This window comes from Antrostomus carolinensis, unplaced genomic scaffold (assembly GCF_000700745.2).
Source record: "Antrostomus carolinensis isolate BGI_N321 unplaced genomic scaffold, ASM70074v2 scaffold14511, whole genome shotgun sequence".
Lineage (NCBI taxonomy): Eukaryota > Metazoa > Chordata > Aves > Caprimulgiformes > Caprimulgidae > Antrostomus > Antrostomus carolinensis.
In genome coordinates this window covers 9,448-35,306 of record NW_010292095.1, presented here as the reverse complement: position 1 = coordinate 35,306, position 25,859 = coordinate 9,448, and the positions used below count along the sequence as shown (strand labels likewise).

Below are 25,859 nucleotides of genomic sequence, written 5' to 3'. Positions count from 1 at the left end.
GAGCCAGTAATCCTACAGCATTTACAGATATGGAAGTAGTTAGCCACACAAAGATACCATTTTAGTTGCACAGGGCTAGAGACATCCCGTTCCCCATCAACTGTAAGGCAAGTCATGTGTCTAAAAACCATCTGATGCTTTGAAAGCTAAAGGGAAGAATTTCAGTATGATTTACCCTGACATAAGGGGAGTAAAACTAAATAGATATCTTCCTCCCCAGCAAATTAATCCCTAACAGAGTACATAATTATCTCTGAAATATTCTTAAAAACAGATTGAGCTCACAGAAAGATCCTGCAGATTCTTAATTGCTGGTTTCCATTTGGAAGTCAGAGCCAGCTTTAAAAAGCCCTGGGTCAAACAAAAAACAACAAAAAACAGTACTAAAAAGATGACTACATTTAAAAAGAGGTAAAGATGACAAGAAGGTGACTGATCTGGTCTTGGTATGAGAGAACAAGTTTACATAAAAACATTAACTGGTATTACCAGCCTACAGCTTTTCTCTACCTGGGATCCCAGCATAAAGACACTCTGATCCACAGATAGCTGCAACATGGGAGAGTTAAGTATTTTTGAATTGATTGACTTGTGTAAATGCATTCCTAGGAAGCAAAAGGCTCCCTTGAGAAGATGCAAGGCTGGAACTCCACTTGCAGTCAAGCATTTGTTTTTCCAAGCCACATCTTAGCAGCTTACAGACTGAACTACTCACTGGCTTGTGGCTTGGTACAGGGTTTTTCCAGCACTGGGACAGAAGAGAACAGTCATAGTTACTCTGTCATCTGCACCTAAACAAATGCTGCAGACCAAGTTTTTTGACCAGCAGGTGAAGGGATTTTGACACTTAAAACTTCTGCTATACTAAAGCAAGCAGTCCTCACCTCAATAACCCTGTAACAAGTCACAATCAACAACCAAATTCTCCAAGCAGAGCAGTAAATTACAAACCCAAGTGACTATATATGCAAAGATGCTCTGATCAGATATTAACCTCTGCTGCAACTCCACTTCAGAAAACATTGTGATCAAACCCCGACCATAAGATATCAAGGAGAATGGAAACCTGAAGCAGCAGGTGAGGGAACAAGATGTTCCCAAAGTGGGAGATATACTGAAACAATCCAGAGTCTTTGGGTCAATCACTCCTGCCCAGATACAGCCTGCTCTGAGTCCGAGCATTGAGACTTTGTCTTCTCCCACTGGCAGATGGCATTGGCATACTGTACCACAAGTTTATCCATCCAGGTAAGAGGTTCTGGGAATAGTACAGATCCCTCAAAAAATCCCAGGTGACCTCCATGAAGGGGCAGCACGTGCATGACATTTTCCCGTTTCTCTGTAAAACAAAAGGAGGCACAAAGTTCCAGAAGGTTAACATCTTGGAGCTGAAAATGAAACCATCTGAAGCTGTGATAATCAACTTTATCCTTGGCATAGCATCTGAACCAAAGGAGCAATCATGTGTAGGAAGCAGAAATGCACTGACCAAGGCCACAGCTACTTTGAAGTCCAAAGTGCATAATCTTACTGCTTCACAGAACAGGACAGTCTGCAGGAAACAATCCCAGCCAACACAAGGAGGTTGCCCAAGCTGCTGGCTGGGCCCTTACAGCAATACCTGTATTGCTGTAAGAATTCTCATTCTTTAAAAAGTTAACATCTTTAACTCATGTACACTGGAAGCAGGACTGTTAGCGTCATGTCAAGCTGCACCAGAGCTCTGACAATACATCAGCCACCTTGTTTCATGTACAGCAAGAAAAATCTCTGTGCTTGCTCCTGTCTGGAAGCAGCTGTGGATAAATTATCTGCTCACAGCTTTCAACCAGGAGAAGAATGAAGCCTGCTTCCCTCCCTGCACACCCACTATTTATGTGATGAAGCAGCAGCCAGCTCCCTCTGAGTTTCTAAAGGTCATTTGCTTTTTTCTTGTCTGAAGACAGACAGCTCACACAACTCCTTTCAAGGAGTTCAGTACCAAATAACAGCCATGCATGTGCCCTCCTCCACACTTCATCAGCAAAGGGGGTTGTTCATCCGTACTTGATCAAGACTATCACTATAACAACCCACCTTTTTACTAAAATCCAGTGAGGAATGGAGACATGAAGCATTTTTTCCATTCAGGAACATAACCTGAATGTAACTTTCTGCCTATCAGCACAAGCCAAAACAGCAGAAGGTGCCTGAAAAGACCAAGGTTCTTCCTGCTCAAGGTTGGCTTTGTTAGTTCTAGCAACTGGTGATTTAAAGAGGCTTACTACATTTCCCACAGGATTACAGATGTAAGGAGGCAAGTCAAGCTGCTTTGAAATCATGGATCACAATGTGATAAGGAAGCTGCAGATAAACAAATATGCACAGCTGGAGCAGACTGCTTCAACATACCTGAAAGAGCTCTTGGAATTGATAGAAGACTCTCATGTACAAGAGGGTCATCAGCAGCATTAACCAACAGAAGAGGAACATAGATCTGCATCAAGAAACATGGCAGAAAAGGGAAAAAAAACACAGTAAGGGGCTGGTATTTAAATTTCAGTCTATGAACTGTAAACCACCTTAGCTTAACTCAACCAAGACATTTTATTTCAGAATTGTTCTGTACCTGGAGAAGCATCGAAAAAGCAGGAAAAGTCAAAGTTTAAGACTGGTGGCTTTTCACCAATGGAATACTTTGCAGCACTTTTTTTTCCCCTAACTCAATTGTATGAAAGGGGCAGGGGTACATCAGAGCAAATACAGGTTGAGTCAGAGATCTTCCCTATTCTCAGAATTCAAATAGTTACACCCTTTTTTTTGCTCTGTATTGCTTTGCACATGAGGCAGCTAGTGCCAGCTCTGTTATGGACACCCTGGTTAAAGTCCAGGAAACTCCCTTGGTGTATCTCCATCCTCTGGCTCAGCAGATCAAGGAGGAATTAATCTTCCAGTTTTCACTCTGGAAAACTTTGGTCTGCTAAGCATCTGTCTGCCAGATAGCACCCTGAGTCTCTTCCACAGTATCTAATAAGTCTTTCTTCCTTGAAACCCATTTGAAACCCTTGAAACCCTTGAAAGCCACCACCCATTTCCCACCTTATCCTCATACACTCAGAGCAGCTCAGCTGAATGCATGGCTTTATCCAGATCACTTTGGTGCTACTACTTGCTAGAGTTACAAGGTCTTAAGAGCCCAGAGGATTTAGTCCCAGTATTGGAGGTACTGAAAACTGAAATCCCACTCCAATATATTGTGTCTGTTTATTTCTGAAAATCCCAGCTAAGACAGCTGTGTCTAGGTATTGACAACAGAAATCACAGTGCATTTTCTCTCCAGTAGGAAAATCAATGCACAAGAGCAGTCCCTATTGCAAGAGCTTACCCTGTGCAAGTAATGCAGGCAGCTTTCTTCTTCATAGTATTCCTTTAGGGAACTGTAGCCATGGAACTTCCTGAAATAGAGAAGACTGTCATTGCAGTAATTTGCTTCTAGTACCCATGTGACTCTTACTTTCAAGTGAAGACACATACACAGAGATAGGAATGATGCCTCAATTTTCAGACACCACTTTTTTTTCCCCTACCCAGTGCCTCTGCAAAACTCACCTCTGGCAGCACATGCCTTTATGTGTTCTGTGCTTACTCAAACATTGTGATAGCCTAGGCAAGTTAAACATACAAGTTGAAGTCTAGCAGCCTTGTAAAGGGCATTTCTTTTAAAGTAGCTCGCTTCACTTGAGTAATTGTACACATTGAAGGAAGGAAGAGTTATGATCTTGTTCATCTTTACCTGAAAGCCTTTTCAAATACAAAACCATAGTTTATGAACCTCAAGTGTACTGAGCAAAAGGGTCTGCCTACAAGCCACTCAGAATTCACTGTAGTACCAGTTCTTTGCCAAATCCTTAGCACTCCATCCCAAATCAAGATTTCAGCAAACCTATACTCAAATGCCTTTTTTTTAAATGTAAGACACAACATAACTGTTGGCCCAAAGCAGAAAGGCCTCGAGGCTGGGAGATCTCCCTAGGAACAGCTTTTAAAAAGCAGCCAGCGATACTCCCAGCATGCCAAGTGGTATAGCTGTATAGCCAAGAGTTTACAGCTTCATTTTGGAAAGGTGTCAATGCCTGATAAAGAACATGCTGTGGTATGAACACTGCCACTGAAGAAAGTGTTATGTTGTTTTCAAGGACACAGGCAGTAACAGGCTACTGCTTAACAAAGCAGAGAGCTTAATTTAGGTGTTAGTATGACAAGTAAAAAAGTTGTATTATCTCAGCCAACCCTAATGTTTATTGAGAAGGCAGTAGTGTTTGGGTTTTTTTAAAATTCAAGCAGGGCTAATGACATTTATCAGCAGTTCTGAGCTGCTCTCCACGTTCTGCATTGTTTTTTGCTACACTTTACAGGCAGAGCTAGCCTTTTCCTACGTTACTGAAAGCTTCATGCTCAGATTTATTGATAAATGTGCCCCCTGGATGATTTTAAAGAAGCTGTGACTGTCAATAGTACAGGGTTTTTTCTGTTTAGTTTTATTCAATGTGAAAGCAAGAATGAATTTGAGGTTGTCAGCACTGTATTTCAGCAGACTCCTATAGGCACAACAAGGGGCATGCAAGAGCAACGCTTGAAAGTACTTTCAGAGACCTACACAGGATCCAAGGATCTTCCTTCATACCTCATAACGTTATCATCAATCTGCATAAGGGATGTTGCTGTATAGAGTTTGCTCAGATCAGCATCTGACAGGCTTTGTGGCTTCTTCATGTTATCTCCAAAAAGAACTTGCCTGAAAGAGTAACATCAAGAAAAACATCCAAATAACATAACAAAGGCAGCAAAGCCACAACCTGTTCAAGGACAACTGAGTTTACCAAGTCTGATATGACAAGACTAGAAGTGAGTGGGCTACATATACACGAGGGTTTCTTGGGAACAGGCACAGCTTATTTGTCCACTTGTCTTTGCAGCAAGGCATAACAAATCCCTAGCAGCCTCTTTATAGAAAAAGATGTTTTCCTGTTATACTGAAAAACTGCATGAGGGGCCTCTAAAAAGAATCTTCCCAGAACAGATAGCACTAAGGGTATTTGGAACAGAGGCTGCACATTAGAGGGAGGGTTCTTTGGCTTCAAACCAAAGCTGTGGGTGGCTCAGTGAGAGCACTAGCAGTCCTGGGCATAGCATCTCCTTCACCATCTGGTCCTAAAGTCTCCCCAGCACAGCTATTAGGTTAGGTCACACAGCAGAAATTACTTGGGGCATTACCTTAGCAGAAAGCTATTTACTATGGACAGTTGTCATAATTAGTTATTGCCCTCGGGAGAGGATGTTTCTTTACCAGAACAAACGGCTCCCCTAACAAAGAGAACAAAAGCCACATGTTGGAAAGGGTTTGGTTTTGGTTTTTTTCCCCTTTCAGAGCCAGCTGCAGGGCAGAGCAGAAGGTGGCTAGATTTGATTTGGAGAAGCTGCTTTAGAGTGCAAGTGATTATGGAAAAAAGTTTACTTAAACTTGCCTTCAAGCCAGTACTGTTTTTTTCTGGGTTATGAATTTAAATACCTTTTAATGGGGGCTTACCTAACTTCATGTGTTAAATTTGGTCAAGTTGTCTAAATATTTGTCAATCTGGAATGAATTATGTTGATCATCCTATATGCCAGCTGTCCTAATTCCTTCTGCAAGTGTTTTGTACTGCACAGGAGTGTAAACAATGAACCAAAAGCCTGCAAGTGACACATGCTCTTAATTGAAACGGGTCTTAGATACTCCTCTCCCTTTCCCTCCAGTGAGGCAATTCTAAATATACACAGATGAGGTACTTACACATTTATTGCCCTAGAAAGAAGTACCCAGAGAACTTCTGATGGAGAAAACACTGAGCATGTCACCTGTTTAACAAACACATTGCTTTGATACGCAGGAGCCACAGACCACAACAGTAGCATAGGGAACCTACAAAGTGCACTTGCACTCTAGGAAGAACAACACTAAGTCTTTTGCTGGCTACATGCTCTTTCTAGAGGAACAGCTAGAAGCCAGAGCTACAGTTCAACTATTTATTTGATAAGCAGCAGCGCTGTACAGCAGACCTTGAAGATGAATCCTACCTCAGGTAGGTGGCAGAACAAGAGGCTCCTTGAATAGGGAATTCTTTGGCTAGAAGTGAAACAGATGCAAAATACTCCACTTTGAAGTCTAATTGCAATGTTTTCCTGTGTGCATCTTGTTTATTCATTAAGAAGGCAAAAAGACAAAGCCTGCTTTCTTCTTACAAGATCACCAAAGCTTATTTGTATATTTTACAGTGTATGAATGAGACTGACATGCACTCCACTTCTCTGCTGGTTCATCTAAAGACCACCAAGCAAGGAACTGGTGCATAATCTTTCAGGAGTCCTATTTTAAAGGATCAAGATGACAAATCCAATATAGCAATTGACCCAATCAATACTATTGGTGTAAGTGATGTACTGCAGTACCTGTGAGAAAGGATGATCTTCTTCATGTTGTCTGCCATGAGGAAGTTATAAAATCTTCTACATTGATCCCACTGCATGAAGGTTTCCTGTGCCCTAGAAAAAACAGTGCGGAACAAGCAAAGCTGTTAACAGAGATCTTGACAGATCAGATTAATAAGCTGTAACATCTTATGGCAGCCTAGAGGCTATGTAAACAAATCTCCAGGCCTTCCCTGCCACACTTAACCTTTTCCAGGAAATGACTTCCAGTTTGATGAAGTTTGGTAGTATCAGAAAACAGATCTGCGGTCTCATTTTGCACAATGCAATTAGCTGTTTTGATCAGAGCATTTAAGAGCCATCAATCAAGATCTGCAACACTGACAAGAGGATTTTAGTATCCCTTTGCCTAAGTTGAATGTAATTTACCTAATGGGACTACTAAGGAAAGGACTAAAACCTGTTGCTGAACAAAGTGCTGTCTATTGTGTATATTAGCTCTGCAGAGGAAATAATAATTTGTGCAGATGCTTCCAACACATACAGACACTATTATTGTCTTAGCTTCATTGGCAGGAGCTGTAGGAATAAATCCTAGCTGCAGCTGCAAGTGGCATCTGAGTTGAAGTCTTCACCTATTCTCAAAGCAGAATAGCACTTCGCAGCTTATCTGTTGTTAAAACAGAATTGAAGTCCTCCAGACTGCTGTGAGCTCTGGCAGATACCAGCACCCCTTTGCTATGCAGGGTCAAGGGCAGGTCACAGCTTTACTCTTAGCAGGGTTTGCTGTTACTGAGGAAACACACTATCATTTACTGAGCAACCTAAGAATGCTGGGAGCAGCTTCAGCTACTGAACTACTCCTACTATTTAAACATTAACATACCATGAGAACTACAGTGGATTTAGCATGACCATCCAAGCCACTGCCTGCCAGTCCCCTACCAGGGTAAAACCAAGTTATATTTTCTTGTAGTAAGCCATGTTAGAGTATGATTTTGAGGGAAAAACCTAAAACCTTCCTTATCTTTTTGTCTAGCCAGACTATACTGACCATGTTTATGCCGGGGCAGGGGAATGAAGGAAGACAGGAAGATGCACATTTCTTGCTTCACAGAAGCTTTTCCAAGCAAACCTATTAAGTTATTAAGAGATGTTTGAAGTTAAAGCTACCACATCTCCCTGCAGTTCCTGTGGTACACCTAATTAGCAGTACTCCTAATGTGAAAAGCTGCCTTTTTTCAGTGCTTGCAGCTTCTGGTCTTTTGAGGACTGCCCAGGTTTCAAAGCAGAGGACTCTCCCCACAGCCTGTAGCTATAGTAAAGATGCATTCCACAAGATCAAGCAGCAGAATCAAGCCTGTGCAGGCAGAGATTAAGGAATAAGGAGACATGTCCCCATTTAGCCTCAGGTAACAAATTCCCCAGACTCTGTATTAGTTCATTAAATTAAGTCTCTCATTCTTCTGGCAGATCCTAGTATTGCTGCTACTTCATTAGTCCCATCTATAGACTTTATGATTAATACTCTGGAAAAGCTTTCATATCTCAGATTCCTAGTTCACCTTGCTCACCAACACTTTTTTCCTTCACTTCCTAAAGTTATTTGGGGGATAAAGGCTGTACAAGCTAATGAAAAAAAATAAAATGGAATTGTAAACTAACTGGTCACCTCTACCTGGGTAATCCACTTTCATGTGGCCCAGAGGGATGAGGTCAGTTATTTTAAACTACCAGACCAAGCCCAGGAAGGCTAAGGCTTAACCATTCCAGCTGGAGGTGCTTTGTACCTCCCCTACCTCCTACTTCTATAGCCAGGGGCACAAGGCCCTCCCTATTCTGTCTTTTGCTATTTACTGATGTTGCTTTCCCCTAGATCTGCAGGTAATTAGCATTTAAAGCAGTAGATATTATGTAGGGAGACATAAGATCTGCAAAGCCATCCTGCTGATTGCTCAGTAAGGCACAGCAGATATTTTATGACTGGAAATATGCTAGTAGATGTCTACCCAGCAGGTGGAGTCAAGAGCTCAATAATCCACACAACCCACTGAAGATTTATACTAATAAAAGCACAGTATTGTTAAACAGGTTGCCCTTGCCCTGCTGTTCTACCAGCACATCATGACATGCTACTATAGAAATCGGCTTAGGGAACAGGATTGCTCACAACATCATTTTAGAGACCAGAAATACAACATTGCGTAACTGCAGAAGATGAACCAAGTGGATCACTAACAGACGGGATCCTTGCAAACCCTGTCTGATAGGTATAATTGAAAAGCTGGCTTCAAAAAGATGCTCTGTGCACCATGCCAGAACCCCAGGACAACTAAGAACATTTTACTTGAAACAAAGCAGAAACTGTTTCTGAAAGCCCCTGTTCAGATTGTAAGGGTGGGAACTCACGGGGACCTAGCAGTAGGTTATACCCTCTTTTAGCAGTAGTCACATCTGATCTCAAAAGGGATTAGGTATGCTGGAATATTACTGAAGTGCATATCAAGCTTTTAGTCACATCTCAGTGATTCCAGAAAAGCTTCTTACTTTCACCTGTAAACTCTTAACTCATGAAAGGTGTCTTCAGACTGCTTAATATCAAACTGGTCCCTGTACAGGCAGAGCATCAGCAGCACCAAGAGAGTTCCAGCTACCCTGACCAGGCTGGGAGGCCAAATTCCATAGCAAGCCCCTCACAGGGCTGCCACAGTTTCACTGTTTTTATCTGCCCAAAGGATCTTGACCCAAATACCCTAGTCTCAAAAGCCCCTTTTGCCTTTCAAATAGTCTCAGGGCTCACAAGTTCAGTTGAATTACTGTAAAGTCACCTACACCTTAGTAGTTGCCCATATGTAGAGACAGTAAAAACTGAAAGCAGTAGTTTAGCCAGTTACACTGTTTTAATCTTCATTAACTGTGCACACATGGAAAGTTACTGCACATTAGTTGAGTCACCAGTTTTCAAGCAGCAGGATCTTCTACCAGTAAATGGAAGTGGAGTTGTTACAACTCCTGTGAAGTGCTATAGCTTTGGCTTCCAGGTAGAGAACCACAGGGTAACATTTTAGACAGAGTTTAGGGCTATAAGCCTTCTCCCTACCTTCCAAACTGCACAACATATTTGCAAGTGCCTCTCCATCTCCTCATCAGCTCACAGCACTGTTTCAGTGACACACACTAAGCAGGAGCATGGACTGACAGCGTATGAGCTGTGCATCTCTTTCCAGTCTCCCCAGGTAACAGCTGCCAGATGAAACTGCACACTCAAGCCAGAAAAGCTATTATGAACCAAGGGATACTCGAGTGATGAGAGTGTAAACTATTGCTTGCAAACCTGGCATCAGCTCAGCAGTTTGTCATGCTGCCCAGCCTGCCTGGTTAATTATTCCAGGACTGCACAGGGAATGCCTCCTCTTAGGATGCTGTAGCAATTCTGCCATGACACAGAGTTAGGGCAGCTCACACACACAGACCAGAAGCTGCCAGCACATACCTGGCCAGGTACAGAAAACTTACATGCACTGTTGACAGAAACCTCATTTGTGCTGCCAAATCAACAAAGTTTTGCCTGCTCCTTCAGGAGGGTGGCATCCTGCAGGTTGTGGTCTGTCAGACTAGAGGAGCACGCTCTGCACATTGCCCTTCCACACACACCCTGTCCCCTGGTGCACCTCCAGAAGAGACCAGCATGGAAAAGTCTCCAGACCTACCTCAGTGCACTGTATCCCTGGCACACACTGACACAGCACAGGACTCGCTCCTGGTTGGCCTGGCTCTCTCCCAGGTATTTGCACACAATGTTTCCACCCAGGCTGAAGCCCACGACAACCAGCTGGGTCTGAGGGTAGGTCTTCTTGATGGAATTAACCATGGCACTAAATTCCCAGGTGCAACCTAAAAATAAAAACAAAGTCAAGAATCATCTTCTAACATACCTAGATTCCCACTTCAGGCTTCAGTTGTGTGCTTTAAATTCAGCTTCTTACCCTTTCTGACTTTTCAATAACCTTAATTTTTTAAGAGCTCCAATTCACACATGTTCATGTGTCTTTTATGAGCCACATGGACCTTAGATGGGGCTCATGCCTAGTTCTGACAGAGTGCCAAAGTAAGATGAAATTAACTTGCTTAAAAATCACAGCCACAGCTAATCTGACAATCCAAACTCTCCTTTCTAAAGCAGCTTAAAAAGCAGAGTCCAACAGCTCTGGGCTTGACATTACTATCTAGGAACAGCACCCATCATTACCTTCCTGAGGCAGTTTGCCACTTCTGAACTTCAGTGGGGTGTCTGGAAATCAGCTTGTTCCTTTGCTTTTAGCAAGGCTGTCATGGATCCTTAAATCCATGCTGGTGCAGGGAGGCAATGGAAATGCAGAGCTGGCTTGTCAGGACAGAGCTCTCATGGACTGTTGCAGAGCCTGACTTAGCAAGTGCTCTCTGGAATGAGAGGGAAGGATTTAAGCAGAAGCAGCTAGCCCTTTCTAACCACTGAAGAGGTAAAGATACTGCAGCTTCCTAGAAGAGGTATGGGAAACCCCTCTTCAAGAGAAGAGGTTTTTACCTACACAGATCTGTTCTGCTCTTAGCTAACACCCACTTGCACCCCACAGGCTGCAGTCACTGAAGGATCCAGCTTCTAGTAGTACTGTGGTCCTCATTGTTTAACAGATTTGAAGGCCTCCACACATGCAACATCTGAGCACCTATGGCTCTTTCTCCTGCCTTTGACTTTGGGAAAAGGGAACATGAAGAGAAGCAGCTGCAAAACTGATGGCATTAGTATAATGGTATCAGCTGTCTATGCAACTTTGTTAACCTTCCCACTGGATTTAGGACTGCAAGCTGCACAGGAGGCACCAATGAACAACAGAAATAAAACTCCAACTGCTTACAGCTGCCTAGAGTCAGAATCTCATCTCTATCCTGTGGAACTCATGCAAAGAGATAATTCCTAAGAGCTGGGATTCTACCCTGTGCCAACCTGACACTGCTCCAGTGTGTCCCCACCCCAACTGTAGCATCCTTGCTAGACATCAGACTCAGGTTTTGGCTAGCTCTGGAGTACATGAGCACCAGGGCTTGTGTTTACTTCGATGAAACAGCAGGCTCCTGGCAGAGCATTTCAGCAGGGCTTGGGCACTTCCCTGTGAACATTCTTAATGAGCAGTTTTCCTCAATATGACAAATGCTGCATTGCTCTGGTTTCCTCTGGAAGAAGCCAGCAGTCAAAATACTTCAGTATTTTACCTTCAGGATTTGAGGGCAACTGGCAACTATTTCAGAAATCCAAAGCTAGAATAGCAACAGGTCAAGCTTGATGTAAAGGCTGGAGGATTCAGCAAATCCTGAATTTAGGCTACTTGCTCCTCAACAGATATGTCAGGAATCCAGCAAAAGCTGTAAGGACACTAGGATATTTGTGTTGGAGGCAGAGTGAAGCCTGTTTATGGTCTTGCTGGCACTCCACTTAAAAAGCAACTCTGCCAAGTGATTTACTGTCTCACTCAAAGGAAATGCAAGGCATTCCTTGCCCTTTCCAAGGCTATAAAAGACTCCCAAAGGTACATCTCAGGAGATACACTGGAGAATAACTCCCTAAGGTCTAAAGCAAAAGCTCCATGGAAGAAAGTTCTCAACTTTTACCAAAAAGCCAAATGTTTTAAAGAGGCCAAGCTTAGTTCCCAAGCTAAGTAGCCTTGAAGCCATTAATAGCTTAGGGCCTCAATACAAATTGAGGTACTTGTTATTAAATCTACTCCTTGGTGGAAAACATTGTGTGAATACCTATAAAATAAGCAACAAAACATTATGGCCTCTTTGCCTGCCAGACCCAGGATCTCAAAGCACAATATTTCTATTTTGGCAAATAAATTGTTCAAGATAAACATTCAAACTGTTAATCCAAACTCTTAGCAGTAAGTATCTTAGTTATCTTTAAAAAAGAAAAAGAAACCTAACTGACTGAAGTCAGTTACCAGTCTGCTAAACCCATAACTGACTCCTGACATAACATACCTATAAGTGTTTGCAGTAAAGAGGGAAACGAGGGCTCAAGAGAACTCAGGAACAAGCAGATCAGGTCACAGGCAAGAAGGCCACATTCTACAAAGATCATTTTACTCACTAGCAGGGCAGTCAAGAATAGCTGGAGTCACCTCTAACAGTTCCAAATCCTTTATTCCTTTTAATTCCTAGGTTAAGAAAGATTTCCTTATATCCAAGCAGAAAGCCCAGAGTCATGGCAGTTCAGCACTACCACTTCTGTAGCTTTACTGTCATACTATAGAATTGCTGCTGTTCCTTGACATTTGTCTTACAACCAGGGACCATTTGTCATGTGTCCCTCTTAGGATAGAAATGTATGTTCTGGACAGACTGGTACAAACTCCTCCCATGTTACATTTTACAAAGCCTCAGAAATAGTGTTTATCCTTCAGAGACAGGTTTGTTCCACATTTCATTAAACTGACATTTCAGCATCTCTAAAATAATTTGAGCAGGCTCTTAGTAACCACAAGAGCTTTTTTCAAAAGATTTCTTTTCAAAAAAACTGCCTCCTTGATTAGGGAACACATGTAAGAGCTGGGAGAACACACAAGGAAAAGTGAATCCCAGTATTAGCCTCCCTACTTCCTCACATGTAAATTCAGTTTATTTCCTAAGAAACAGTACAAAATTATGATCCTCATTCAGATATGGCAGCTGTGCTATGCTTAAGGGGGCTGATCAAGCCCTAGAAATCCCACAAGTTTGAAAATAAGTCCCCAGCTGCCATAAAGTACCTACCGTACGTGAACATTCGTGGAGAAGTGAGCTCAATGTTTGGCAAGGCTCCCAGGTGATTCAGGACAGCACATCTGTACCCATTTTTTTGAGCATAGTCAACAAAAGTACGGATATACTGCTTTTCACTGTGGTTAGCAATCCCAGGGCAGATTACCATCGTGACGTCCTCTGTGCATAGAAAGAGAGGGAAGTTAAGTAAATGTCACTTCATGCAAATTAGGAGATTCAGAAGGTTTCCATTTCAGATCCATGGGAAACCATCTACCAGAAGCAAGCTAAAAAAAAAAAAATCTTACTAGTCTGCCAAAAATCCAGTATAGGACAGGAGACCAGCAGCTCCAGTGCTACAGATGTGAAAAAGTAATTCATGTTACGGGAGATGAACGGTTTTCTGACTTCAGGGAGAGCTGCCCAAACAGTTCTACAGGCACTGCCTAGAGACCAAGAGGAAATTCTTCCCTTTGAAGGATGTTTTTGACATTACACATGTTCTGCCTTCTGACAGCTTGTTATGACTGCTAAGTGTGTGGAAGCTCTGGAGCCCACTGCTCGTTCATGCACCAAGTAGACTAGCTACACTCTTTTTCCCTTGTTTTCCTTCCAAAGGTGAGTGTAACAGATCTTTAAAATGAAGCTTTGCTAAGCACAGACATTCTGATCAGCTAACATTAGCCATCATCTGCTTTGGGGCTAATCTAATGATATTTGATCTGCTGACACCATTCACTAGTTTAACAAGATATCATTTCATTAACTAAGAAAGTAATTGTAATTCAAGTAAGATCAGCAAATTACATTCAGGATTAGCATTTGCACTTCAAATTAGCTATCAGACTCTTATGTGCAAAGCTTCAACACTTAGCAGCTCTAGACACAGAATTTCTGCCTCATTAGGCAAGCACTACTCAAGATTCTTCAGTGATAAAGATAACAGTAACTTATCTAGTGTATCTGTTACCTAGTTACCTGCTGCAGCATTATACCATGAGGATCTCAATGCAGAGAGTTAAGAGAAGACCTCTGCTTTTTCTGAAGGCCAAATGAGAGTCATGAGCTTACAATGAAATCAGCTACTGCAGGGGTAAATTGTACTTCTGAAGTCAAGCCACAGTAACTCAGTTTTAAGTGTTGCTGTTATCAGTGTAACAGTGAGTTTGAAAGCTGACATCCACTCAGAAGACACATACATGAAGTTGTAAGGAATTGCCACGATTTTCTACTTATTCATGTGGTTTCTCTTCATGTATGCACAGCTTCAGACCCTGTGCACATGGAGTTAGTCTTCACACAGATCTTGAAACAGCTATGGGTAGTAAGGACTACCAAGAATCTGTTTCTAAGGGGGAGGGAAAGCCTAGTTTCTTTTCCATACACACCAGGCTATGAAGAACCCCATGCAGCTAGCCTCTATGATCCCACAGCCTTAACAGGCAAAGGACACTCTGAACAGGGCTTACCACCAGGTTCTCTTTGCCAGCCTCTCACTTGTGCCACAGATGACAGAACACTACTTCTGTTATTTAACTCCCCACCCCTTGCTACAAATAGTTAATTAGTCTAGTAGGGTCTCTGCTGTTGTCTGAGACACAGATACACAGCAAGATGGCCTTGTAGCCTCCCCACATTGGTTAGTATTGCTTAGCAGCCTCCTTCCATCACCAGAATTAACATCTATCCTTGCTGATAAATCAAGTAGCAGTGTTCTCATCCATCCCCCAAGAGCACAGAATCAAGGTTAGCAGTTAGATGCAGCCAGCAGCTGTTTGACTGACCTCCAATGCAGTGCTCAGACTGCGGCTCAAAGAGATCAAAGGTGGCTGTTGCTCCATCTGGCATTGTGAGGTACTTGCGAAGTCCGTACGGATGTGGTGATCTCACTCTCCCCATCTTTCCGTAAAGGGCAGTCTGGATATGTCCACTCTTCCCCCAGATCAGGGGTGGAATGTACCTGAAAGAGGCAAAATATTTAATTGCTTGTCCCTGCTGTGTTAACAAGCCTTTGAGAACAGATAAGCACTCCCCCTCACTACCAAACACAGTAGCAAATATGAAATTGTTTTTGCTACAACTGAACTGGATCTTTGCAGCCTTACAGAAGAGGAGAGACTGATATGCTCTCAAAGCTGACAAATCAGCACTGATAGCAGCAGCAGAAGCCAAAATCCAGACATTCTTCTATCTTGAAATGTTACATGGTCAAATGCTTCTCAAATACACAGAGACCTTGTGTCTCAGTGAGATTGGGACAGCATGTTGCTAGCCAACCAAACTGACCTCCAAAATCTGTAAAGTGTTGTAAATCTGTTTTAATTGAAACACTGAAGCCTGCCAGGTTGATCCACATAAACTTGACTGTTGTATCCACAACTCCCTGTTCTGCCTACACACTCCAAAAAAACCCAACTTCCAATAAAAATAAGAACTATCTGGGCTTGTTTAGCCAGACAAGAGCAGCAGTAAACTCTTCCTGCCTGTTCTCTTCCCTCAACCATGAGGGAGGCTTCTTACAGTCATTGCAATACAGTTTCTCATTGTACTGTTTCACTCAGTTTTTGCAAGTGCACTTCCCAAAGAGACCCAAAATGGATTCCCATAGAAGTAGACACCACACAACTGGCTTTTTGTCTTCTTTCAGAGAAGTCCTTTGCAGAAGGGTTTTGCTAGCAGCTTTTTTTTGAGGAGAGCTGTCAAGTACAACTTACAAGAATTTGCAGGTCTTTTAGAAGGGACTCAGACATGAATGTTGTTGTGTGGTTTCTAATCTTAGGTTAAGTGCATGCATTGGAAAGTTTTGGTGATTCTGCTTCTATACAGTGCTTTTTAAATCAAAGATTATCACAGATAAAACCCAAAGTCTTACCCCATAGGGCTAACAGGAAAGCAATTTCTCCAGCTACAACAGCCAAGCTATATAGCTGTGACTGATTACTGATACTGCCTTGATGAAAAAGAAGAAATGAAGGATCTCTGCAAGCACCACTTCTTTCCTCATATTTGCCTACAGTTCAGTTTCCAGCTATAAGTTACAGTCATCCAGTGGAATAGATGCAGCAGCTGCAGCAGCACATAACACAGGATGTTGTTAGGCAGGAAATTAGAAAAGTCTTCAAAGCTTCACCACTACCACCAGAGTTTAAAGGAAGACAAATGGCTTCAAGCATGCTGCTTACCAAGAGTGTGCTACTTACAACAGCCTGCCTCAGGTCACAGCTGGTTTCTTTGGGGAAAAGAAAAGCACACCAAACAAACTCAAACATGCCTTCAAATAACCCAGCTGGAAGTTACCTGAAGTACTGATCTTCAGTAAGTCAAACCTTTGCAACCACTTTTACACAGGCAAACAGCACATGCAGTTTCATTGAGCTGTTCTTCATTAAAGGAAAGACTAAAACCAAGGCAGGAATCCCTGTGACTCCATCCATAATGATGGACAAATGCTACCTACGAGTTCTACATTTCCATCTGAAGGCTAAAACTGGGTGAAGTCCTACAGACAAGAGCACATTCCCTGTTTGCTCCCTTCAGAGTGAACAAGCCAGTGTTTCTGAGCACCCTATAGACCAGCCAAGTAAAATACTCAGCTTATCTGTTAGCTCCCATCAGTTGTTTAAGCATCACACTGCCTGCAGCCAAGATGTGCTGGGGTTAGTCACTCTGCATGCAACTACACTCTTCCAGATAAATATTCAAAGGCCAAGTTCCAGCATGAGTAATGTGTATACAGTACTCTGATGCAGAGATTTGTTACTCCCACTTAGTCATACTTCAGCATGTTAAGTATATTTCTGCAGTTCACATTTAAAAATAAAGCAGCTAAAGCTCTAAAATACATGTAAGTATTAGAGCAGCAGATTGCCATCTCACCTATCTTTTTTTTTACTACCCTTTAAGCAACAGGCTCATGGAGAAATAGATACCCTAAAATCCCCTAAGTATCCAGACTCCAGGAGACTGAACATCACAAAACTTGATCAGAGAAGGGGGAAAGTTGTCCAGATCTTGCATAATCAGTGAAAAACTAAGACAGATTAAAACTCACCTTACCAGACTGATGTAAAAGCAGGCAGCTATTCAAAATATTAGGCTTTAATTTACCAAGACAAGGTGCCAATCTCGCCTACTGCAAAGGCTTGACAGTAACAAAGCAATGGCTCTATATCACTGCATTCCAATGAAAGCTGTCCCCAGCCGATGGACAAGTTGGACTTTGCAAAGCATTCTTACGTGATTTGTCTGTTAGACTATTTCTGTTCACCCTTCATTTTGGCAATGAACAAGCCTGTTTTTGAAAGTCTTCCCATGAGTGACTTCTATCTCCGTTTTTGAGACAAAGTCTACAAGAGCTTCCAAGACCAAGTACTGAGCACGATAGCACAAGACTGTACAGGGGGACAAGACTTTTTACTCGAGGTTTGTGCAGACTTTGTTTGCTTTTACCAAAACCAAAGAGGAGAGCGTGGAAAGAACTCTTCAGTTATGAAGGTGCAGGATACCACACTGGTGAGGCCAAAAAAAAAAACCCCTACCTAGGAATTATGCAAGAGTCCTCACCCTCTGGAAGTGCAGATCAAATAAGCTGAATTTTGTTTAAGCTGTATTATGTGAAAAACAACTCCAGAGACATTTTCATAGTCAATCCAGCTGAAATACCTAACTATCCAGTGCTAACAGCAACAGCTAGCACAGGTTGTTTTGCAATGAAGCCAACATTCCTCATGGCAAACGGCTGAAAAGAGATGCTCCTCCGAAACAATCTTTCTGTAGGCAGGAAAACATGTACTCAGGCTATTTTTATGGCTTACCTTAACAAAACAAACTCATCAGGGTGTGACACGTGGAAACATGAGTTAGGTATTACACAGACTGAGTGACTAAGTAGTTTAAGGAGCATTCAAGTATTGCCCTTGATGTTTTATGCTAAAACTTTCTCTTACTGTTAAATTTAATCAAGTCTTCCAAACCAGGGCCCCTCACTCACAAAAGCAGGTGGCTTCCCTCTGGCATTGATATTAAGTAGACACAGGGAAAGTGTTCAAGGACATGACAGATTTCAGCTTCTCTACAATGCCTGCTGCAAACCCAAGTGGTTTTGAAACACAGTGTACTGTAGAGATTATCCCAGTAGAGCAAGTTTCACTGTATGGAGATGATTCACTCTGCATTCCTTGGTGTGCCCTGTTCCAGCAGAGTTGCTCACAGATGTACAAGAGCCCAGGCACAGACACCATGTCTATAAGCAGCGTTTCCAGTGTTCTGCAGTAGTGGTTTAGAGGTGACAGGAGCTGAGCAGCCAGCTGGGTGAAGAGCAGTCAGGAAGACCTCTTGCCAAAGACAGATATACATGTCCACACAAGGACAAGGATGATGTCCCACAACAGCACACACAAGCAAGTACTGATAACATGGGAGATCTGAAGGCAAAGTTGTGTTGTACTGGGGAAAAAAATATATATCAGTTTCCATGGAACAAAAATGGCTTCCCAGTTTGCTCCAGACCCAGAGGCTTTCAACTGACTCATTTCCCTGTTTTGATTTGGTCAGTTGCAATAAATAGCAGGCACTCTGAGTAAAGACAAATATTTGAGGCAGTCAGTTATGACTTCCAGTAGCCAGTCCTGTAACTTCCAGTAATAGGATTCTGCAGTAGAAGGCAGACAGAACAGGTCTGCAGATGCCAGTTACTTTTTATGGAAGCTGACTTATATGGCAGAACAAGTAGAGAGTTCATCAGTCTTAACTGGCTAAGTGAATTCACAACCAGTTACATAAATCTGCTCAAAAATGCTCAAGTTTTAGCTCCAAATGCTGTGCTTCAGCTGTCCAGCACAGTCCCACATCTTAATACATGGCTGTCCACAACAGTGCCTGAGAGCAAGAGAATGCTTAAGTGTTTCAAACATTCTCCTAGTATTTTAATATTAAATAAAAAATCCAACACACGATTGTAGATTAAGTTTTAGTGGCTCTCAGGCAGCAGATTATGATTTTAGAGCACGTACATCACCCAGTATGCAGGAATTTAGGAAAGCAGCAGCTGTATAAGCAGCTCACACAAAGCACATAAAAACTGTGCTATTTTTATTAGCAAGCATCAGCATTCAGGTCCTCAAAGATCTGAAGTGGAAGTTCAGCAACAGGCTTATTTCTGGAGCATTACTTCATTTCATCTGAGGAGATTAACACTTTACACATTAACCCTTACACCAGCTTTGATGTGCTGTAGTACGTTGGATACTGACAGCAAGAAAGGAGAGCCTACAACTTGTCCATGTCAGGGGACACCCCAAGAACTGCCACCTGCATTTCAACAGGTTATTTTTTCCCCTTTACAGAGCAGTTTGGAGGTATTTAAAGGATGTTTTAAAAATCAAACCTTGTTTGAATCTTATTCCTTATGTGATCCTAGGGAATGCAATTTCCAATCCAGAAAGCTTACCTAAAAGTCTGTGGGGTTTAACCCTCTTCCCCCCAGATATGTAGAAAGCAGCTTTTTCTGCATCAGCTCAGCTAGACTGTTCAATGTGATGAAGACAGAGCAAATTTGTAACAGCAAAATTTTAAAGCAGCTTACAGAGCTTCCATGTCCCCTGAGCCTCTGAAAAATTAACATAAGTGGAATAGAAGTGTTTGCTGTCCACAGAAACTGCATGAAGTCAGAACTGTAAGTACAAACTGGCCTTCTCAGTTATGTTACCTCCTCAATTTAGCCAGCTTTTGTTCAGTAAAGTGCCCATCACACCTCTCCTCAATCTTCAGTGACTACAAGAAGTATTCCAGTCAAAACACAGAATGAGTATTACATCTTCCTTGCTGATGAGAGCTGGAGAATGTAAGGCTGCTGCCAATGTCACAGCAGAGCACCTAGCAAGGACTCAGACCCCCTGAGGCTGCTTCTCTCCCTAAGGTCAATGCTTCAACTTACCAGTTGGGAACTGCCACTCTCCTCTACCTCTCAACATGTTCACCTGCCAAAGCTTCAGGAGTAACACTGTTTTTCTGGTTTATTATTCTCCTGGAAGTGTTCCTCCTAGGGTAAAACACTAAGGAGTTGACAGGAATCAAACACTGTTTGCTATTGGATGGAAGAAAAGAACATTGAAAAGCTTGAAGTCAGCTTTGCTGACTAGTCTTCTTGCATCTAGGAGAAAAGTGATGACAGTACAAAAGTCTTCTGGTACCAGGCAGCCTGCTTATCCGGTGTAGGTTACTGTGCAAACAAAAGATAAGAAGTATCTAGGCTGGATCTTTGACACTGTTTACTAAGACTTGACAATCATTTGCTTCAGTCTTTGAGGAGCTTGTACTTTTTAATGATAAAAAGTGTGCAGACAGTAAGGATGATTATTTCCAATAAGGATGACACTTGTGCCACACCTCTACAGTAATAAAGATACATACACATACACTGGATAGTAAAAAAAATTGGGAATATCCAAAAAAACCAACCCCCATCTCTAGCTCAGTACAGCAAGCACTGCCAAATCTGTCATCATGAATCAAAGAGCCAATGCTGCAATTCTACAGGAATAAGAAAGCAGATGGCAGACTTTCTGTACCAGTTTGAAAGACAGGAAGAGGATAGAGCTGCAGCCAGGGGTTAGGCCTGAGGGCACCAATAACTGTGCTGATTTGCAAGAGCTTCCATGCAAGAAGCAGTTCTTTGAATGAAAGAAGGTCTGATTATGCTACTCCACTTGGTAAGCCAAAGTACAGAGCTAGACAGGGGTAGAGGAAGGGAAACAGAGGCAAGAAAACATGAGCTCTAGGAAGACAGAGTCTATTGCTTACCAGTGTTTGATCAATACACGGAAAGCTCCTAGCAGTTTAGAGAATTGTATAAAGGAGTACTAACATCTGCAAGTACAAGGTACCGGGCACACAGCCATCTCACACAGTTTTACTATCCAAAGCTCTTAAATTATTCATCCACCACCACTTGGCTTACTGAAGGACACTACAGTTACAATGTATGGATTAAGTCCATAGGTGAAGATGGTGCCTTGAAGGGGAAATAAAATCCACAAGTGTTTTCCCCCCTCGTCCCCAAGTATTTTTTCTGTATCTGCACAGCTGGAATAACTTTGCTTATTTCTGTTTTCTCTCTGCCACCCTGTTTTTTCCAGCAATATTCTCACCCCTTCCTCCCTTAAGCATATGGGAGCTGAACTAACCGGGTCTGAAAGACAGTTCACAGCTGTACAGAAGAACTGGACTTATAAAAGATCTTACAAACTCAGTACTGATAACAGAAGGGACTGCTGGGCTACTTATTTTGCTTTCATGGTAGAATTTGAAAAGAGCTGCTTAATCAGCTTTCCTAACACTCTGAATAATTACCAAGTAATCAAAGCCTTACAAGATTTTTTTTTAGTGGAGTATGGCACAAGCTGTTTTCACAGAGCTTTTTGCTAATTAGTCCTACAAACTATTTAATGCATAATTGCAGGAATTTAAATATATTTGTTCTCTTTTAGTCTCCAGGTGACTTTCATGCCTGAAGACAGGATTTCTTTGATTTTTTTTAATTTCTATATTAAAGTCTGTGATAACATCACTAGAATAGCAAAAATCACATATACATAATCTTAGAGTTGTCTTTCCTGTAAACCCTTTCAATCCCCAACAGCAATTATATTCCTATCTCCCCTAACATAGGTATACAGGTAACAAGACTGAACAACTACCTATTGACACATTTGATTCTAGTTTGTTTCAGCTAAGTTTGTTTCCTGGGGTCACACAAGCCTTTGAGGCAAATATTCTGTCCAAGAACCATGTGTTGGAAATCACTGCTACAGTTTTCAGAGAAGTTGGCAAGCCTGAGCTCTGAGCTGATCCAGAGAAAGCAAACAAACCAAGATTGCACACTATTAACACAACACTGGGGTTCTGCAAAAAGCTCTTCACTCCTGCAGTTAATGCACAATAGATGAACTGCAATTTTTAGACACGTTCTGGATTTTCAATCCTTTGGGAACACTTTGTTCTCCAACTGAGTGAAAGTTCAAGACATGCCTCTAATACAGTAGAAATAGGAGCTTGTGCCATGAGAACAGAGCTGAAATAGGAGTAAAACAGACTCTGAATTAACTCACAATCTGTTTCCAAAGATAAGCCTGATACTAATATGCCTTCAAGAGTGGTAATCAGCACAGCTTCACACTTGCTCTTTCAGCAACTAGGGACATGTCAATCCAGAGTGCCAACACCGAGATGACAAGTGTCTAAGATACACTAAAGAGGTTCTAGTTACATGGTATTTTTTAGGGAAGCAACTGCTTTGCAGTTAAGGTACTAGCCAAAATCAAGAATCCAATTTCAATGCTCAGCTTCAACACACACTTATGTTAGTACCAAACTCAGAATACATCAGGGAACCCTATTTGGGCTCTAATTTAAAACAGATAATGCTTTGTTTCCTTTAAGAGTTTACAGATCCTACACCTTATGTAGCCAAGGTAACACAGCACTGCTAAAAGCCTCTCATCTCCCCTAGAATGACTATCATTAAGTCAGCTTGACTTTTGAGATCCAAAAGGAAGGTTCATGCAGCTGCACTCAGTGCTTACTAGGTAATTGATGTATTTAGGGCTTCTAGATAGGACTTGTAAGTTTTCAAAATAACTGCAGAAGAGAAATACTGTAACCAAAGTCCTTGTACCTCCAAAGCCTCATGAAATTGTAGTAAATGTTTCACGTTATTGGTCAAAGTAAGGGCAGCTGCACTGATTCTGGAGGTCCTAGAATGGAAGGTCAAGGATCAGCCTGCTCAAATACACATAAGATCAATTTGAAAGTGGATTCATCATGCTTAGAGTTGGACAGTATGTCATTAAAGTATGTATGATGATATGCTCCACCCAGTAATAAATTTCATTAGTCTTCAATCAACTTAAGGCACTTCAAAGAAGAGTAGGCACTCTAAAACTAATAGCCATCCCTGTGTTCATTATAAGTGCATGGACATACCATGAAAACACTTCCTTCCTGTGAACCTCAAAAGATTTCTTCCCCAATAGAAAGGGGGGTACATGAACAGGAACAAGTGCTGATTGCACCCATCCCTGCCCCATTTCCACAGACAGTGGGCTATATAGTGCTGGTTTAGTACAGTATCATCATACAGCTACTATACAGAGGCACAGGGATGACTTTTTCCACACATCCCTGGAGAACTCTGCACAATAACTCTTGGAACTAAACCTAGTTACCTGGGACATTAACAATAATGAAATGCTTGACTTGGTACAGGTTTATTTTATCAAGAGAATACCCTGACATTCATTTGCACCCAGGTCTGAGAAACACAGTAGGCAGAAGAATGGTTAAGTGCAGCTCTTCTCCTTGTAACACAGATCAACATGAAAAAAATATACTACTTACTCTTTGGTCAAAAGTGGGCAGGATTTGAGTAGAAAGCGGGCCAAAGCAGAGTCCTGGTAAATGAGTTCAGGAGGGGCAGTCGGGCTTTTCAAATTCAAGCAGCGAACAATAACATACAGAACAGCAGCAACTGCAGCAAGCTTCACCCCATCAAACACCGCCGGCAGCTCGGGGGTTTCCAACATTGCACTCATTTTGAGCCTGGGGATAAAAAAAACAATATTAAAACTTTTGGCAACATACTGTTGGATATGAATATCAATTGCTATGTTAAATATAAGACTGTGCTAACCAACTAAATTTGTCTGTTGACACTGCTGCAAAAATCCGAACATATCAACTCAGACTAGCAACCTTTAAGGCAAAAGGAAGTTTATTTGGTACTGCTCTAAACACCCTGACCAGCACAAGACATAGAAACCAGATGATCAGTTGGGAAGGAGATTTATTCCTATCAGTGCTGCACTTGAATTGCAACAGTCTCTCAGGTGTCAAACCCCACAGTCAGTCAATACTTCCAGGATCTGGGCCAAGACTATCCAGCTCAAATAGAAGCCAAGTGAAAAGCCAGGCTATAAAGGCACATCCACAGTTTTGGATGAGTGTTTCTCCCCAGATGTACAAGCCAGGCTCAAAAAGGAGAGCTTGAAAGAACTACTTTGTTAGCTCCTCAGCCTGAACTTTGCAACCCTGAGAATACTGGTACTAACTCCTGCATGTATTTAAGGTGCTGACTTTATATACCAGTGAGTTCAGGATTTAATTCACAGTAGTTCTGCAGCTGAAGAAGGACTAGATTAATATCTAGTCTTTCACGGGCTTCAGAGTAAAGGAAGTGGGGCAGGGGAGAGAATTAGAAAACCCACAATATAACAATACCCTTCCAGTTTGAAATCAAATTTTTCAGCTGATCCAGCTTCTTTTGAACTCAAAGAGTTGGCTGCAGTTATTGCAGGCATATTTCATCCATGTTGAAGGGGCAGGTTTTAACCTGGGTCTTTCTTTCCTCAGCTACATGGGTAACCCAAGTAACACATTAACTGACAAGTCAAGTCTTACCAATGTCAACTTTTTCTTCCAACTAGAAATAATTGCCAATCTTCAGTAGAATTGTCACCGTCTGGATCCACGTACTACCAGAGTTACCCTGTGAAGGGAGGAAAAACAAATTGATTATTACTGATAAAGCTACATCTCTCAGCTAGAAGGCAATATACAGAAGTCCCGTTGCAGACATTGCAATGATTCATGTATTCAGTCATAACTGCTTTGACTCTGATCCATCTGCATCAAACCTCTTGCCTATGGAGACATTCCAGACTAGATTAGTTGCCTACAGCATATTAATTCATCTGGAATATGCAAATACACCCTCATGAGCAGAGAGAGACAGAAAGCAATAACGAAAACTAGTGCAACTTCAGAGGAAAGCCAGGCTATGAACTTCCAGAAGATCACAGTCACCATCTTCTCAAGACAGTGTCATTGTCCCCAGTTACAAAAACTACCCAAATTCCTTCATATTTAAAAGGACAGAAGTAACAGGCTGCTCTTCTTAACTTTGTGTGGTATCTACACTGTTACTGCAGTGTGAAGCCAGCCTGAAAGAAGTTTCCTGCTACTTTTACACAGGCTTACCAAGGCAGCTCACTCCTGCAGACAGCAGCTCGTAAACAGTCTCTGCCTGTTCCCACACTTGCTTTTTTGAGAAGTTACAACATATCACACTTCAACACGATGGCCAGATCCAGGAGGCTCAGATACAGCCACCTAATTAACACTAGTGCACACACACCAAGGCTTGTTACAAGAACTTGACGATGCCAGTAAGAGCTTTCAGCCTGTAACTGTAAAAATATAAATGATATTTACAATTAGATCTGGATTCCCTACAGGCACAACAAATGGATGGGGACTCAGAGCTTCCAGGAAGAAGCTCCAGAACAGTCTGCTCTCTGCCACAGCTGCTGCTTCCAACTCACAAAACACACCAACCAACAGGACAGGCCATACCAAAGCCTTACTCTTCTTCCTAGCAGGAAGACAAAACCTCAGAAGTACTTTCTGTACTCAGTGCAGCTACTCCAACGTCCCTTGGAAGAAAACAAGTCTGGCATCAGTGACTGATTAATAGCAGGCTGGAAAGCTGTGAGCTTCTGCCACCATAACTGTCCACGTTGGAGAGGAACAGAGGGTGAGGAAAGCAGAGACATTTAACATGGGACAACTCTGAAGCTTTT

The 25,859-nt window shown here is 42.1% G+C and overlaps 1 protein-coding gene across 1 annotated transcript; it reads right to left on the bottom strand.

Moving 5' to 3' along the window:
• Positions 1 to 582: 582 nt before the first annotated feature.
• On the bottom strand, positions 583 to 23,814 carry ABHD2 (abhydrolase domain containing 2, acylglycerol lipase). Its single transcript, XM_010176826.2, has 9 exons — positions 23,620 to 23,814; positions 15,009 to 15,184; positions 13,237 to 13,404; positions 10,158 to 10,341; positions 6,469 to 6,561; positions 4,664 to 4,774; positions 3,365 to 3,434; positions 2,392 to 2,476; positions 583 to 1,339 (listed from the first exon to the last, which is right to left on the bottom strand). Exons 1-9 carry the CDS (start codon positions 23,811 to 23,813, stop codon positions 1,143 to 1,145), a joined length of 1,278 nt encoding a protein of 425 aa, XP_010175128.1. The 5' UTR covers position 23,814; the 3' UTR covers positions 583 to 1,142.
• Between the last annotated feature and the right edge of the window lie 2,045 nt (positions 23,815 to 25,859).

Bases quoted from the DNA above. Each gene is read 5' to 3' on its own strand.
- ABHD2 (XM_010176826.2), bottom strand. From the start codon at position 23,813: ATGAGTGCAATGTTGGAAACCCCCGAGCTGCCGGCGGTGTTTGATGGG. The intron at 4,775-6,468 runs GTACTGCAGTAC...TTACTCTTTCAG, and splicing joins AAGATCATCCTTTCTCACAG to GCAAGTTCTTTTTGGAGATA. The intron at 1,340-2,391 runs GTATGTTGAAGC...TTTGTTTTACAG, and splicing joins AATTCCAAGAGCTCTTTCAG to AGAAACGGGAAAATGTCATG.